This window comes from Corythoichthys intestinalis, chromosome 1 (genome assembly GCF_030265065.1).
Source record: "Corythoichthys intestinalis isolate RoL2023-P3 chromosome 1, ASM3026506v1, whole genome shotgun sequence".
NCBI lineage: Eukaryota > Metazoa > Chordata > Actinopteri > Syngnathiformes > Syngnathidae > Corythoichthys > Corythoichthys intestinalis.
Window position 1 is genome coordinate 11,489,179 of NC_080395.1, and position 18,170 is coordinate 11,507,348.

General features: G+C 39.2%; 2 protein-coding genes across 5 annotated transcripts in view; both read left to right on the forward strand.

Moving 5' to 3' along the window:
- Positions 1–5,584, forward strand: part of LOC130921314 (gastrula zinc finger protein XlCGF57.1-like) — a 72,077-nt gene extending 66,493 nt beyond the window's left edge. For 2 of the 3 annotated variants that reach the window (XM_057845061.1, XM_057845052.1), the window contains one exon: positions 1,692–5,584. In XM_057845061.1, coding sequence (XP_057701044.1) covers positions 1,692–3,245 — 1,554 coding nt within the window. In that variant the 3' untranslated portion in view covers positions 3,246–5,584. Of the gene's footprint in view, positions 1–1,444; positions 1,607–1,691 lie in introns of those variants that run through there. The other variant, XM_057845069.1, reaches the window with a different exon arrangement.
- Positions 5,585–10,046: 4,462 nt separating this feature from the next.
- LOC130924859 (gastrula zinc finger protein XlCGF57.1-like) overlaps positions 10,047–18,170 on the forward strand; it is a 33,120-nt gene continuing 24,996 nt past the window's right edge. Inside the window, exons 1-3 of one of the 2 annotated variants that reach the window (XM_057851280.1) lie at positions 10,091–10,275; positions 10,544–10,665; positions 14,367–16,402. In XM_057851280.1, the coding sequence (XP_057707263.1) occupies positions 10,660–10,665; positions 14,367–16,232 (1,872 nt within the window). In that variant the 5' untranslated portion in view covers positions 10,091–10,275; positions 10,544–10,659 and the 3' untranslated portion in view covers positions 16,233–16,402. Of the gene's footprint in view, positions 10,276–10,543; positions 10,666–14,366; positions 16,403–18,170 lie in introns of those variants that run through there. The other variant, XM_057851281.1, reaches the window with a different exon arrangement.

Here is an 18,170-nt window from a genome sequence, read left to right on the forward strand (position 1 = left end):
AATGCAGGGGTCCCCAAACTTTTTCCTCTGAGGGCCACATAACTTTTCCCTTCTCTGATGAGGGGCCAGGGTCAGTTTGTAACAGAAAAGGTGTGACGATTGCAGGAGTGCCTAAATGTAAAAATTTATTGTTTTTCAGAAAGCCACAAACAAATAACCCTTTCTGGATTCTTCACGGAACAAAAGTAAATAAAATAATAATATAATATATAATATGATATGATATGATATAATACTAATAACACTATTAATCAAATAGATAATAACCAAATAACCCTCTCTGAGTTCTTCACAGAAAAAGGCCAGGAAATAAATAAGACTATTGAGAAAAAACCAAAAAAAAAACAAAATGCTCTCTGGTATTGTTCAGGGGGCCGGACCAAATGTGGAGGGGGGCCGTGTCCGGCCCGCGGGCCGTAGTTTGGGGATCCCTGGTGTAATGACATCAACAATGGCGAGCTATTAGTTTATTTTTTGATTGAAAATTTTTCAAATTTTAATAAAACAAAAACATTAAGAGGGGTTTTAATATAAAATTCCTATAACTTATACTAACATTTATCCTTTAAGAACTACAAGTCTTTCTATTCATGGATCGCTTTAAGAGAATGTTAATAATGTTAATGCCATCTTGTTGATTTATGGTTATAATAAACAAATACAGTATTAATGTACCGTATGTTGAATGTATATATCCGTCTTGTGTCTTATCTTTTCATTCCAACAATAATTTACTGAAAAATATGGCATATTTTATAGATGGTTTGAATTGCGATTAATTACGATTAAATAATTTTTAAGCCGTAATTAACTCGATTAAAAATTTTAATCGTTGGACAGCCCTAAATAAAACATGAAGTTAATGAATTCATCAATGTGTACAGGTAGTCCCGGGGTTACGAACGAGTTCCATTCCTACGCTGAAGATGTAACCCGAATTTCCGCGTAATTCGGAACCCTTTAAATACCGCCTAAATCTCGAAATAACTATCCAAAAACATGTAATACACACCAATGTACTGTCCTCGCCAAGATGTTGAAGATAAGTCCGTGTGGTTTCCCGACTTTATCCATCTTCTCATGACATCAATATTTGCTGAATGAAACTAAAATAAAAATGAAATTAAATCAGTTTCATCGTCAGTAACAGTAATTCAAATTTTTGTTGATAACTCGCTGATAGAGCAATAACAATGAACACAAACGCTTAGCATGTATCAGTTAGCGTCCGTACATCATCAAAAATAATCACACCATCTCGCCCCAAGTATTTGACCACAATTGAAAACGCACAACAAACAGTACAAAAGGTGTTGCCTGTGGATGCTTCGAAAGTAGCAAATGTGCGTGCAGGCGCTTCCTCTCTCGCACTGGGCTTCTTCGTGGGAACAAACGGCTCCTCCTTGTGTGTGTGCGTGCCCTCAGCGTGAGCAAATGCGTTCTTCGTGTGTAAATGCGCTCTGACTTGCAAGTCTCATGTGCGGAAGTACTACCTGCCCTACATTTCCTACGCCAAAATGAAAGCATGCATCACAAAACAAAAGTCAACATTATAAATAAAAGACTGGAGACTCCAGCGTCGTAGAGTTGAAATCACATCAGTCGGGTACGTCGTGACCTGGGGACTACCTGTTTTTCTCGCTATATCTCCGACATAAGCAAATCACCTGATTCTTTTTTTTCTCATCCAGTGTCCCGCAGACGTCACTGTAGAAGATCTTCACCCTGAGAAGCAGGACCACCTCTACGTTAAACAGAAGGAGGAGTCCGACATGCCGTGGATCAAACAGGAGGTGGAGCCAGAGACCCCTGACATTAAAGAAGAAAAACAGGAAGTTGAAATCCTCAAGTTTCCAATGGGTGTCGGTGTGAAGAGCGAAGAAGACGAAGGACCAAGTGAAGAGAGCGGACCAGCGAACCCTTTGAGCGAAGGCTCATTTAAGCACGTGACATACAAAGGAGAGGGACGATCGCAACCGGACCGCCTCTTAGCTCCTCTTTCAGACAGCGACGACATAACATCACATTCTTCTGACTTTGATACTGATGAGGAGGAGGATGACTTTGACCGAAATGCTTCGAAACCCTTAGACAAGTTGTCATTTAAAAGAGACTCAAAAGAATGTGCGGTTGGGAAACCTTTCCCCTGCTCACTTTGTGATAAAACATTTCCTTGGAAATGCAAGTTGAAGGCACACATGCGTACACACACTGGAGAGAAGCCTTTTTCCTGCACAGTTTGTGGTAAAAGATTCACTCGTAAGGGACCATTAGTATTGCACACAAGAAACCACACCGGAGAGAAGCCTTTTGCCTGCACACTTTGTGGGGAAAGATTCACCAATAAGGGAATTTTAAACAAGCACACAAGCACACACACTGGAGAGAAGCCTTATGCATGCACACTTTGTGATAAAAAATACTTCACGAAGGCCAATTTAAACATCCACACAAGAAGACACACTGGAGAGAAGCCTTTTGCCTGCACACTTTGTGGTAAAAGATTCACCGAGAAGGGAGTTTTAAACAAGCACACAAGCACACACACTGGAGAGAGGCCTTTTGCCTGCACAGTTTGTGGTAAAAGATTCATCGAGAAGGGTTGTTTAAAGAAACACACAAGAACACACACTGGGGAGAAGCCTTATGCCTGCACACTTTGTGATAAAAAATACTTCACGAAGGCAAATCTAAACATTCACACAAGAACACACACTGGAGAGAAACCTTTTGCCTGCACACTTTGTGGTAAAAGATTCACTCAGAAGGGACAATTAATATACCACACAAGAAACCACACTGGAGAGAAGCCTTTTGCCTGCACACTTTGTGGTAAAAGATTCACCGAGAAGGGATGTTTAAACAAGCACACAAGTACACACACTGGAGAGAAGCCTTATGCCTGCACACTTTGTGATAAAAAATACTTCACGAAGGCAAATTTAAACATTCACACAAGAACACACACTGGAGAGAAGCCTTTTGCCTGCACAGTTTGTGGTAAACAATTTGCCCATAAGGGAAGATTAAACATTCACACAAGCACACACACTGGAGAGAGGCCTTTTGCCTGCACAGTTTGTGATAAAAGATTCATCGAGAAGGGAGGTTTAAACAGACACACAAAAACACACACTGTAGAGAAGTTTTTCGCCTGCACACTTTGCGAGAAAGGATTTATTCGTAAGACTGATTTAGAAAGACATAAGCGCACACACACTGAAATACATAATGATATGAAATGACATAAAGAACAAAATTATTTTTCAGGTGCTGTTCTTTTTCACAACTATCCAATATACAGTATATGGTGGAAAACACACAAGGCTGAAAAAGCAATATCTACTCTTGCATCCCTCTTCAATAAAATGCTGTATTTTAAGCAGGGGTGAAAGTGGTTATAATTTCTTGCTGGAACTCCCCGACATGAAGGTCGCCATGGAGCCAGAAATGTTATTTATTTATTTATTTTTTTCGGGGGGGGGCGTGCAGGTAAAAACTACTGGAATGCAAAGAAAACTGTTTTCGTCAGTTATTTCTATAACGCATACAAAAACTGATTTTCATTCAAAATTGTATTTTTTTCAATGATTTGCAAAATAAAACAAAAACAGCTATAACCCCAACCTCCATCTCCTAATTATTATTTTCCCTCATTTCCTCACATACTAAATGCCAAATCTCAATTTCAACTACTTAAGAACATAGGATGTATATTAAAATTGAAATTGATGTAAACATTTTGTTGTTTTTTAAACATAAAGATATAAGTAACATATACATCCATAAAAATAACTCTTTCCTTGCTCTTAAAGATTTGATCCATTTTCTTTTGCGTTGCCTTTTTTTTTTTTTTTTTTAATTCTGTTTCAGAAAACATGCACATTTGAACTAGTCAGAGCTAACTATCTCTGGTGCTCACATTCAGTATGTCAGCCAATTGAACAGATAAATGAGTCCAGGCGTTTTGCTTTGCTGTGTGCATTCGCACATTGACGTGACTTGTCATCGTCAGACTCGGATAACTGCAGCAGCTTGGAAAACCTCCATGCCGTCCGTGGAATAAAATAAATAATGTATATAGGTGGAAATGGATTACGCTACGCAACCACTTTATTATGCTTGTTGTTAACACTTGTGTATGTAAATCTGATGTTGGTAGATTGTTTTCTTTTTGGAGATGAAATGCATGTGTGTCAGCTTTCTACATATATCTTTTTTTAATATAGCGTTTTGACAGTTGCCGTCATATTTTCAGAATCAAAGCACCGTATACCGGAACTGTGTTCCGGCCCTGAATCTTATACCAGAACCGTTCTGGCCCACTTTCACCCCTGATTTTAAGCCAAATGAACTACTGTTGTTTGATAAAACAATATGTCTATATGCTGCTATTGCAGTTTTATGGCGTATTATGCCCCTGGACTAGTTTTAATTTGTCCGTTTTATCCTGGAGACCTCCGTTTACATACACTGAGCAACTGATTGTGTGCTCACTGTCAATAGTCTTCTGCGTTCCAGAAATTATGTCACACTTCCGGGGTTGGGAATACAGTATTGACGAAGAGCTAAAAAACTTAAAAAGGAGAAGAAAAAAAGGGGAAAAAAAACGCAGATCATCCTTGCAGTTACGCCTTTGAAATGACACGGTTGTTTCGACCAACTTGTCCCAAGTTTATATTCGTAAATGTCACGACAAGGCAGCATAGGCATTGCAGACCAGGCACATGCATAGAGGGGGGCATATACATGACCAAAGTTCCCCTTTTGACTTGGCTTTTTTTTTTTTTTTTTTTGGTGTGTATGTGTGTGCTGGCCGAATGCAGGCACGCCACCGAGTACTTAAACACTAAAAAAACATTTGAAAAGAAAAAAAAGCCGTCCCCTCCTCGCTCGCTGTTCGTTTTTGACCTTGGTGTGTGGTGAGGAGTCCGAGGACATCTAGTGGTGTTAAACATGGCTTTACCCTATTAAACTGTGTACAAGCAAATTATGAAAATTCTTACTCCAGGTTTACTGTGGGGATTTTTGAAAAATAATACGTAATTTTCACTTTGTTTTCTACTTTTATAATTAATTACCTCTCACCCCCAGGCCCATGGCTATTTCGATCCGTGTGTCTCCACTCTCTATAAGCAACCATATTCGTCCGTTCTCGTCACAGCGTTATCTAGAAAGGTACGCATGTATAAGTTCTCGTTTGTTCTCAATTTAATATTTGCAATCCGTCCCTTTATTTCATTTTCTGTGATTCCGGTGTTTGTATGAATCTTCATGTGATAATTTGGTCATTCCATGTCCATGTATTTTTTGGTAAAAATATTTTTGTACCTTTCCGGCTAGTCACCCTTGTTAAGTGTTCTGTCTTCTCTCTCTTCACAACATTATTGTGAAAGAAATTAAGAAAGCTTTAAAATAAAAGCCACCAGGGAATCAGATTTTTTTTATTTATTTAAGATTTATATTTCATTATGTAGACATGCCTCAGAAGGAAATGAGGTTGAGGGGTTAAAAAAAAAAGGAGCTGGATGAGGCTGTTTACTCATTTGCTCCCAAAAACGGATCAATACGTTCTATTTTTAATTGCTTCAGTGTCCCAAAAACGCATTTATACGTCTTTTGTGTTTTTTTTTTTTTTTTTTTTTTTTTTTTTTTTGATAAAAGGTGTCTCTCGGTTCCGATGTATGTAATATACAATGCACAAAGCTCAAAACCCATTTTAAAGCAATAAAACTGACCACTGGAGGTCAATAGCGCATTTGGTAAGAACTCATCTCGGGCCAAGAAAGGAATTGAAGAAAAATAGTCAGGAAATGGAAGTTGTAGGGATCTCGTGAAGACGCGTGAGAATTTGAGAAAAATGTGGAGAACGATCGGGAACAAAAAAGGCAAACGACAGTGTTTTGAAAAGGAAACGAAACCATCGTCAAAGAAGGGATTTAAAAAATCTATCTGGATGAGACACGGTGACGTCAACAACAGAGTCAGGTTCCACACGTGTTCTGCGGAGCTCACGTTGCGTTACTCCTTAGCCTGAGGTTGAAACCAACGATGAAAATGATGAAAAAAAGTGAGACCGATCTTGATCTGGACTCATCAGATTACCGTCCTGGGAGCCACCTCATTCAACCAGGAGCAGCCGAGAGCCTTCCCCGTTGTTATGTGCGCAACAGTTCAATAGTTTAGTTATGTGTAAATAAATAGTTACTTTGCGATCAAAAGCTCTATTGGTCTTGTTGTTTGTTATTTTGTAAAACTAAAACATTGTTCAGATGTTTGGGATGTCACATAGGCAAAAAATAGCTGCGTTAAAGTTATGTTTGAAATATATGCTTTCCCAAAAACCTCAATTTCTCTGTTTTTTCATTGGAAATTAGAAAAATTGCTCAAACTAAGCTATTTTCTAATGTTGATTTCTAAAGAATGGAAAAAGAAATAAACTAAAAAAAAATTCTGCTGAAAGACGAAAGTCTAATCTTTCTTTTGTTGGGTTCCATGTTTATATAGCAATAGAACAGAATTTTCTGTGGGGCTTGCAAAGTCAGTCAAAATCCAGTAAAACGGCCGGGAGCGAAGGGCCTTGCTCCGGTGAAAATGGCTGGGAGTGAATGAGTCAAAGGTAGATTCCTAATCAGCTGGGTGAAGATCACCATCAGTAAGAATAACACAGTTTGCAAGGATATTCAGGTATAAAATCCAACAATTACAAACACAATTACAATGTTATTGTTCTAAAACATTTTATGTCATTATCATTAGGTGCTTGAGTTGTACAATATTAATAATAATGAAGTAATAGTTTTAGGGCTGTCCCAAACGACTAATTTTCTCTCGATTAGTCAGCCGACTATTTTTACGATTAGTCGACTAATCTAATAATTTATTTATTTATTTATTTATTTAACTAATTTAGCAATGAAATTTTTGTTGACGCTTATCAATTAAAAAAAAAACATATTAGAACACTCAAATCATTTATTAAAGTACAAATAAACACGTAAATAACAATAATAAATCACAAATAAACAATGAGTTCAAATGCTGATAGAATTAACTAGTGTAGCATCCCGATTGAAAAGATGGTCTCTTAAACTGATGGTTTACAACTTTTATTCCATCCTTGATGTAAACACACCGTAAGAGCTACGGCGCACACAAATAAAGCAACACAATTAGAAATTAACAAAAACTTTTCACCTTTTTCCTTTTAAACCTTATTTATATATCAATGAATTGCCTATATGAATTGCCTTTACCTTATTACCTTATCATTGACAATCTCTCCCTTGAGTGCAATCACTGTATATACTGTATATATTTATGACCTTTTAACCTTATATAATTTTCTATACCATAAAATAAACCATAACATGAAATAAACCTTTCAATTAGCATTAAGAACAACACTAATAGCACTTATAGGCCCATTGTCAATGAAACATTATTATTTAGTAAGGCGACAGCACCCTCTGGTGTACAAAAAATGAAAGGAAAAAAAAAAAAAAAACCTTACAAACTGCGTGAAGGCGCTTGAGGTGTTTATTCACGGCCGACGTGCAGCCAAGCTTGGCACTGAACAGACAGGACAGAAGAGTGTACTCTCCTTTGTTTCTTTGAAATAAGTCAATGTTTTGGACACTCTGGTGCACTTTTTTTGGCTTTGTGCCGCTTTCCCTGCTTGCAAACAGAGCATCCGACATTCTAACTTTCCACGCATATATTTTTTTAACCCTTCATTAACCGTCGACGGCATGTTGTGCTCGTCGACGGATTTACGTCATCGATGACGTCGACTACGTCGACTAGTCGGGACAGCTCTAAATAGTTTTTTAAAAAACTGCTGATGTTGGCTCAGTGAACATGTCGTGGTTTGTTCTCAGATGAACAAGTTGAGGAAGTTTTGATATAGAGGTTGAAGGAAGAGGAAAAGACTGAGTCACAGCCAGAAAGTATTGATGACAGTGTTGATTTCTATTCACTATTCCCACACCCCTCCCGTTAAAATCTGTCACAGCCACAGCCAATTATACTGCACAGCTGGTTAACCTGGAAGTTATGTTGTTGTAAAGTATTATATTCTTGTTCATGTACCCCTTTTGCATAAGCGGATTTTGAGGGGGGCTCAGGGGGGCAGTGGTGGCCCAAAAGTGTTATTGCATGTAATTGACTTTCCCATATATATATAAAAGTTAAAACACAATGAAACTGCTACATAAATGAATGAAATGAACAAAAAAAAAAATTATAATGGGTCAAAATTTTTTTTCGAACAGATCATATAACTAGCACTTCAGACAGTCATTTGCTTTGCATATAATAAAAAAAAAAATAGGGGAGGGCAATTTTATTTTTCAAATGATTTTTTTTCTTTGAGTGAAAATATTGATTGAAGTTTTTTTGGGGATTGAATGATTTAGACACAAATGTCCTACCCATAATATGGCCCAAACACAAAAAGGATTGCTTCAATCAAAACTTTTTCAATGAAAAATTAAGTGTTCAAATGCAAATTTTTCAATCCCAAATATTTTTTCACATCCAAAAACTTTTTGTGATTGAAATTGTCCTTTTTTGATTGAAGTGATTTTTCTTTAAAAAAAAAATTTTTTTTTCAAGCAACTCATTTTTTTGAAGACAAAAATGTCTTAGCCAAAATGTGGCCCAAACACAAATCAACATTACTTCAAATTTAAAAAGTTGCTTGAATCAAAAAAAAAAAAAAAGAAAAAGAAAAGAAAAATAGGTTTCACGTGCATTTTTATGAGTTTCAATTTTATTTTTGCATTCAAACACATTTTTAGTTTTTGATTGAAGCGACTTTTTTTCGGTTGAAAATATATATTTTGATTGAAGCAGCTATTTTTTTTTATTGAAGCAACTTTTTTTAAAATAATAAAGACACAAATCTACCTCCATATGGCTCCGCCCAGGAGATACAATTTTTGACTGGGGTAACTACATTGACACGACACCGGCGGGCGTACCATATTTAATGGATGACGATTTTGGCGTAAAGTATTGTCTAAGCAGCCTGATTTAGAATTCCCCTCAAGAATGATCAGAAACAAAAAACGCTCATTTTCAACTTATTATTATGATTATTCTTGTAAGTTCATTTTATTGCTGACACTGTGTTTTGGGGTCATCAACATGTTGTGCCCCCCTGCCCTAAAAGTCAAACTCCGCCTATGCCCTTTTGTTCTTTTATTAAATACTTTGTTCTTTCCATTGTTAGATATAATGATAAAAAAGTTTTTAAAAAATGATCCATTAAAATCAATTTGACCAACCCATGGAGGCCTAGATTTAGAGTTCTACTCAAAATTAAAGACATTCCCAGGTTTGTTCCAATTCTATTTATTTTCGCACCAACCTGGCAGGGGCGCGAACATTGTTGTCCTCACTGCTCTCCGCTATCTTGGCACCGTCCAGGCTAAGACACGTTTGTTATTTTCCAATGGACTACATCGCCGTCATTGCCCCCACGCCCCCAATTATTCCTCTCAGGCACTCAAATTTTAAATATCTTCTGTTTATTAAAACCATAGTGTAATTAACAATCTTATTTTATGAGGTACTCCAGTAGTACAGGCAATAGAAGCAGGTGTGTTTAAGCATGATCGATGTTAAGCAGGTCGAGTAATTCTAAAAAAGTATTTTATAACGATTTTAAAGCTCTTCTCTGTTCAACATAAAGATCAACTTTTGACGAGAGTGTTACTTGGGGACATAGCTGATGTTCATTTCAGTTGGTATTTTCAATTTGTTAATTAGGGTTTTAATAACATACTGTATTTATCAGTTTATCAATTCATTTATAGCATAGAATTCAAAAAATAAACATGAATAATGAATTTCAAAAATATATCACGAATTTATATGTATTTTATTTCTCCATGTCACGTGAAACAACCTGCTTTGAGTCTAGGTGTGTTGCCAACAGCGACCTCCCCTGGCCGTTCCTTCTCTTCGCCTCGATGTAGTTCTGCCTTGCACTCTTTTTCTTTCGTACTTTAGGAATGGTTAGCGAAGAAGAAAAAAGCTAAATTAAATTAGCCTGAGAAGCTTCATTTGTTGAATATTTTTGGACTCCAGAGATGTAAAGTCGTGATGGAACTTCCAAACGCTTGATCATATCACGCTGAAGTTTCAGAACCTGAACGTTTCTACTTCCGGTTCACATTGACGCAACCTCTGTGTACCCATCTGGGACTTGCTGTTCTGTCGTGTTCCCTTATTATAACCAAACGACCTCCTTCAAAACATTTTCATAGAGTAAGTACCGAAGTAAGAATTTAGTGGACTAAAAAGTGCCATTTTAAAGCATAGTGGAAGTTGGTTGGCTTTATGTTGAAGCTTCGCAGGCTTACTTAACTTAGTTTAGTTTAGCTTAGCTCGCTAGCTAAGACACGGCAACGCATTCCGATTGCTTTGGCTGAACGTCACTTCCTATTTGTGAAGTTTGTTTTCAGGAAAAGCCAATCGGTTAACATGAGCGTAATTACTTTTAATTGTGTGAGACGCTTCTCGACTTGTCTTTAAGATGCGACAAATTACTACTGACTGGAAGCCAACGCAATCTAAAGCATCAAGTCAAAGAGCAGAACGTGGAAAATAAGGAGAGGAAATCCAGGTCACGGCGAACAACTGAAAAACAAAATGAAGGTAAGATCATGACATTAGTTGTTGTATTTTTCATGCAATATCAGACTTGGTTTGATTTGATTGTTACCGTAGGGAAGTACTTCTCAAATAGTGGGGCGCGCACCCCCACTCCTCCCAGGGGGGCGTAGAACGATGCAGGGCATGGCGCATGTGACCTCTGGGAACATTCTTTTTGCCGTACGAAATAAAGTGTATTTGCTCATCCACTCAGTGGATGGTAATGGCACTCTCATTTTCAGAGTGTGCCAAGGGCCTAGGTTTGGTCTCAATATTGGTAGGGACGAAATAACAGCATAACCTCCATGTACACTTTTTGCTCGAGACGGGACACTTAATTCATGGCAGGCATGAAAACACACACTGAAGGAAATTCTTTCGCCTGCTCCTTTTGTGAGAAAATATTTTGTTGGAAGTATTTGTTGACAAGACACACGCGTATGCACACTGGAGAAAGGCCTTTTGCCTGCTCACTTTGTGGTCAAAGATTCACTCAAAAAGGACATTTATTATTACACACAAGAAACCACACTGGAGTGAAGCCTTTCGCCTGCACAATTTGCGATAAAGGATTTTCTCAGCGGCATTCTTTCCATAAGCGAACACACACTGGAGAAAAGCCTTTTGCCTGCTCACTCTGTGGTAAGAGATTCGCTCAGAAAACAAATTTAGCAACGCAAATGAGCAGAAACTCTGGTGAGAAGCCTTTCGTCTGCTCATTTTGGGAGAAATTTTTTTTGGGGAAGTACAGTGGGGCAAATAAGTATTTAGTCAACCACTAATTGTGCAAGTTCTCTCTCGTGAAAATATTAGAGAGGCCTCTAACTGTCAACATGGGCAAACCTCAACCATGAGAGACATAATGTGGAAAAAAAAAAACTGAAAATCACATTGTTTGATTTTTAAAGAATGTGTCCATGTTACTTTGTCACCTTTTTCACCCCTAACCAGTTTGCATGCCTGCAGTGTATAAGTATAAAAAAGTATTTGTTGAAAAGAATACTCAAGTAAAGAGTAACATTGTGAGTAACTGTGTGGAACATGAATATTTGTTAAATATTGGTAGGCCAAATAGGCCAAAATATGACACAAAAAGACTCGAATTCAGACCAAAACAACACTTAAAACATCAATTAGTAACCGTTTTATCTTAATACTGCCTTGATGAGGTGACGATGTCAACCATTAGTTTTTTGGGACCATATTACGATGCTGATACAATATTTTCAGCAACTTTTGGAATTGTTTTGTCCCCCGCGCCCTTTATGCACAGTCAAGTGATAAAAATTTGACTGAAATAAAATATAATTTTGTTGTGGAAGAAAAAGAAAACAAATACATACCATTCGTCCAAAGAGCATGAGCGCCCTTTAGTAGAGAAAAAATTTTGTTACCTTTGATGGGTATAGACCCTAATCACCAACGTCACACAATGACGTGTCGCTGTATTATGCCGCCGTATTGTCCGTCATTGTGTGTCCGTATTCTCAATGGTTTCAATTTATTGTGCAATTCATGGAAGCCCCGGTGCCTTCAGACGCTGTAAACTCATTGGATGTGTTGCATAAAAGGCGTTATGTGGAAAAGCTTCGGTCGATCCATTCGCCAGATCCATATTTGATGCCTAAATCGATATTTTTCGACCCACTGTCTTCGCCTTCTCTGCCTGACATCTGCTACCCTGATATCTACAACTATCTTGTCAGCTTCAAGGATAGGTGGATATTGCACTATTTCTTCAATAAAATACGCAATAACTGTGTCTGCCTCATTTGTAAAGAGACAGTCGCTGTTTTCAAAGATTTCAATGTGAGGCAATATTACCAAACAAGACACGCTGACATGTACGACAGGATTACACGGAAAATAAGCAGCGAGAAATTAAAGCAACTTGAAGCTAGTTTAATTTCACAGCAGCGGTATTTCGCAAGAGCCCGAGGGTCGAAAGAGAACGCCACAAAGGCGAGATTGTTGAAATTATGAATTTGAAAAAAAACAATAATAAAGCAGATGTGACACACTGAAGGGCTTGCTAAAATTTGTTTAAATATATTGTTCTACGTAAATTAGCCAAGGTAGACCCCCACATTTTTACCACACCAAATCTGGCCGCCTTTGCAAAACGTTTGGACACCCCTGTTTAACTGATGATCCGTAGACGAGGCCAGCTTCTTTCACTTGGTACCAACTAAATATTATTCAAAAAATAATGACAGTGAAAGAAATAAACATCTTGAATTTGAAACTGTATGTTGTCGGCGATTAGCCTCGCAATGATCTTAATGGTGGTTGTCAGCCCAAAACCCTCTAAATATAGATTAAATGCATCTTACCAGATTTAAAATGACTACTACATAGTCTGTGGTGATCGTTTGGTGCCCAGTATTCTCGTCGAATTGCAGCAGTCCATCTCGCTCTCCTCTCCGGGTCTCTCGGAATACGGTAGAACTTCAAGTCTCTCCGTCTATCTTCTCTGTTACTGCAACCAACTGCCACATACGCCTTCACCATTTTGATTATTAATGTTAACGAGCAGAAAAACACACCGTAAAAGGAGGAATGTACGTAGCGGTAATGTGTAAACACGACGAGCTGACGGACAATATGGCGGATCAAGTCAGGGGGGCGGAGTTGTGACGTCATGTGATTGGGGTCTATCGTGGAGCATGTAGTTATTAGTGCATCGTCTCATTGGTGAAAATGAGAGAGCCTCTGTCGGCATCTCTGGCAAAAATCAATTCAATATGTAGAGTAAAGAGGAAAAATATATATTGTCTATTGTCATGCAACACATTTGGAACACAAATTATGCTTCTCAGCCCACCATTAAATAAAACATGAAGTTAGTGAATTCATCAATGTATATAGGTAGTCCCCGGGTTACGAACGAGTTCCATTCCTACACCGGAGATGTAACTCAAATTTCCACGTAATTCAAAATTAACCCTTTAATACCGCCTAAATCTCGAAATAACTATCCAAAAACAAGTAAGACACCATTGTACTGTCCTCGCCAAGATGTTGAAGATAAGTCCGTGTGGTTTCCTGACTTTATTCATCTTCTCATGACATCAACATTTGCAGAATGAAACCAAAATAAAAATGTAATGAAATCAGTTTTATCGTCAATAACAGCAATTCAAAGTTTTGTCGATAACTCGCTGCTGATACAGCAATAACAATGAACACAAACGATTAGCATGTATCAGTTAGTGTCCACACATCATCAAAAACAATCACACAACTTGCCCCAAGTATTTCACAACAATTGAAAACACACAAGAAATGGTACAAAAGGTGTTGCCTGTGGATGCTTCAAAAGTAAGAAATGTGCGCTCAGGGTCTTTCCTCTCTAACACTCGGCTTCTTCGTGGGAGCAAATGGCTCTTCCTTGTGTGTGTATGCGTGCGTGTGTGTGTGTGCGTTCATCTTAGCGTGAGCAAATGCGTTCTTCGTGTGTAAATGCGCTCTGACTTGCAAGTGTCGCGTGCGGAAGTACTACCTACCCTACGTTTCCTACGCCAAAATAAAAGCATGAATCACAAAACAAAAGTCAACATTGTAAAAAACTGGAGACTCCAGCGTCGTAAAGTTAAAATCGCATCAGTCAGGTACGTCGTTACCCGGGGACTACCAGTTTTTCTCGATAAAAATCCGACGTCAGCAAATCACGTGATTTTTTTTTTTCTTCCCCCCACCCAAAGAGTCCCGCAGAAGTAACTGTAGAAGATCTTCGCCCTGAGAACCCCGACCCCATCCACGTTAAACAGGAGGAGGAGTCCGACATGCTGTGGATCAAACAGGAGGCGGAGCCAGAGACCCCTGACATTAAAGAAGAAAAACAAGAAGTTGAAATCCTCAAGTTTCCAATGGGTGTCGGTGTGAAGAGCGAAGAAGACGAAGGACCAAGCAAAGAGAGCGGAGCAGCGAACCCTTTGAGCGACGGCTCATTTCAGCACGTGGCAACAAAAGGAGAGGGACGATCGCAACCGGAGGGCCTCTCAGCTCCTCTTTCGGACAGCGACGACATAACGTCACATTCTTCTGACTTTGATACTGATGAGGAGGAGGATGACTTTGACCAAAATGCTTCAAACCCCTTAGACAAGTCGTCATTTAAAAGAGACTCAAAAGAATGTATGGTTGGGAAACCTTTTCGCTGCTCGCTTTGTGATAAAACATTTCCTTGGAAAAGCAAGTTAAAGGCACACATACGTACACACACTGGAGAGAAGCCTTTTTCCTGCACAGTTTGTGGTAAAAGATACTTCACGAAGGCATATTTAAAAATTCACTCAAGGACACACACTGGAGAGAAGCCTTTTGCTTGCACACTTTGTGGTAAAAGATTCACCAATCAGGGAAATTTAAACAAACACACAAGCACACACACTGGAGAGAAGCCTTATGCCTGCATGCATTGTGATAAAAAGTTCTTCTCAAAGACCGATTTAAACATTCACACAAGAAGACACACTGGAGAGAAACCTTTTGCCTGCACACTTTGCGGAAAAAGATTCACCGAGAAGAGAGTTTTAAACACGCACACAAGCACACACACTGGAGAGAAGCCTTATGCCTGCACACTTTGTGATAAAAAATTCTTCAGGAAGGCAAATTTAAACATTCACACAAGAACACACACTGGAGAGAAGCCTTTTGCCTGCACAGTTTGTGGTAAAAGATTCACCGGGAAGGGAGGTTTAAACAAGCACAGAAGCACACACACTGGAGAGAAGCCTCATGCCTGCACACTTTGTGATAAGAAATACTTCACGAAGGAAAAATTAGACATTCACACAAGAACACACACTGGAGAGAAGCCTTTTGCCTGCACAGTTTGTGGTAAACAATTCGCCCATAAGGGAGTTTTAAACAATCACACAAGCACACACACTGGAGAGAGGCCTTTTGCCTGCACAGTTTGTGGTAAAAGATTCATCGAGAAGGCAAAATTAGTATTTCACACAAGAACACACACTGGGGAGAAGCCTTATGCCTGCACACTTTGTGATAAAAAATACTTCACGAAGGCAAATTTAAGCAATCACACTAGAACACACACTGGAGACAAGCCTTTTGCCTGCACACTTTGTGGTAAAAGATTCACTCAGAAGGTACAATTAGTATCGCACACAAGAAACCACACTGGAGAGAAGCCTTTTGCCTGCACACTTTGTGGTAAAAGATTCACCAATAAGGGAGTTTTAAACAAGCACACAAGCATACACACTGGAGATAAGCCTTATGCCTGCACACTTTGTGATAAAAAATACTCCACGAAGGCAAATTTAAACATTCACACAAGAACACACACTGGAGAGAAGCCTTTTGCCTGCACAATTTGTGGTAAACAATTCGCCCATAAGGTAAGTTTAAACATTCACACAAGCACACACACTGGAAAGAGACCTTTTGCCTGCACAGTTTGTGGTAAAAGATACATCGGCAAGGGAGGTTTAAACAGACACACAAAAACACACACTGGAGAGAAGCCATACGCCTGCACTCTTTGCGAGAAAAGATTTAGTCAGAACACCAATTTAGAAAGACATGTGCAAACACACTGAAATACATAATGATATGAAATGACAAAGAATGAAATTATTTTTCAGGTGCTGTCCTTTTTCACAAGTATCCAATGTACAGTATACAGTGGAAAACACACAGCAATTTGTAACAAGCAACAAAAGCAATTTCTACTCTTGCACCCCTCTTTTTAATAAAATGCTGTATTGTAAGCCAAAAGAACTGTTGTTTTTGATAGAACAATATGTTTATATGCTGCTATAGCAGTTTTATGGCGCATTATACCCCCGGACTATTTTTAATTGGTCCGTTTTACCCTGGAGACCCCCGTTTACAGACACTGAGCAACCAATTCTGTTTGATTCCTTCATTTGTTTCGTTGCCGCTGCTGTGCTCGCTGTCGATAGTCTTCTGTTGCGTTCCAGAAATTATGTCACACTTCCGGGTTTGGGAATACAGTATTGACGAAGAGCTAAAAAACAACCCGCAGATCATCCTTGCAGTTACGCTTTTGAAATAACATGTTTTTTTTTCGACAAACTTGTCCAAAGTTTATATTCGTAATTGTCACGACAAGGCGGCGTGGAGGACCAGGCGCGTCCATAGTGGAGGGGCGGAGGGTGCTTGAGCACCTGCCCTTCTTTCCCTTTATGGTGGGTGAATGGTGTTATTCTTGTATACTGCTTTTCCATCTTTCTAGGCGCTCAAAGCACTAACATATACACTCACAGGCCACTTTATTAGGTACACGTGTCCAACTGCTCGTTAACACTTAATTTCTAATCAGCCAATCACATGGCGGCAACTCGGTGCATTTAGGCATGTAGACATGGTTTAAGACAATCTCCTGCAGTTCAAACCGAGGATCAGTATGGAGAAGAAAGGTGATTTGAGTGACTTTGAACGTGGCATGGTTGTTGGTGCCAGAAGGGCTGGTCTGAGTATTTCAGAAAGTGCTGATCTACTGGGATTTTCACGCACAACCATCTCTAGGGTTTACAGAGAATGGTCCGAAAAAGAAAAAATATCCATTGAGCGGCAGTTCTGTGGGCGGAAATGCCTTGTAGATGCCAGAGGTCAGAGGAGAATGGCCAGACTGGTTCGAGCTGATAGAAAGGCAACAGTGACTCAAATAACCACCCGTTACAACCAAGATAGGCAAAAGAGCATCTCTGAACGCACAGTACGTCGAACTTTGAGGCAGATGGGCTACAGCAGCAGAAGACCACGCCAGGTGCCACTCCTTTCAGCTAAGAACAAAAAACTGAGGCTACAATTTGCACAAGCTCATCGAAATTGGACAATAGAAGATTGGAAAAACGCTGCCTGGTCTGATGAGTCTCGATTTCTGCTGCGACATTCGGATGGTAGGGTCAGAATTTGGCGTCAACAACATGAAAGCATGGATCCATCCTGCCTTGTATCAACAGTTCATGCTGGTGGTGGTGGTGTAATGGTGTGGGGAATATTTTCTTGGCACTCTTTGGGCCCCTTGGTACCAATTGAGGATCGGTGGAATGCCACAGCCTACCTGAGTATTGTTGCTGAGTATTGTCCATCCCTTTATGACCACAATGTACCCAACTTCTGATGGCTACTTTCAGCAGGATAATGCGCCATGTCATAAAGCTGGAATCATCTCAGACTGGTTTCTTGAACATGACAATGAGTTCACTGTACTCAAATGGCCTCCACAGTCACCAGATCTCAATCCAATAGAGCATCTTTGGGATGCGGTGGAACGGGAGATTCGCATCATGGATGTGCAGCCGACAAATCTGCACCAACTGTGTGATGCCATCATGTCAATATGGACCAAACTCTCTGAGGAATGCTTCCAGCACCTTGTTGAATTTATGCCACGAAGAATTGAGGCAGTTCTGAAGGCAAAAGGGGGTCCAACCCGTTACTAGCATGGTGTACCTAATAAAGTGGCCGGTGAGTGTTTATCTCTGTACATATCTTACCCAAAATACAAC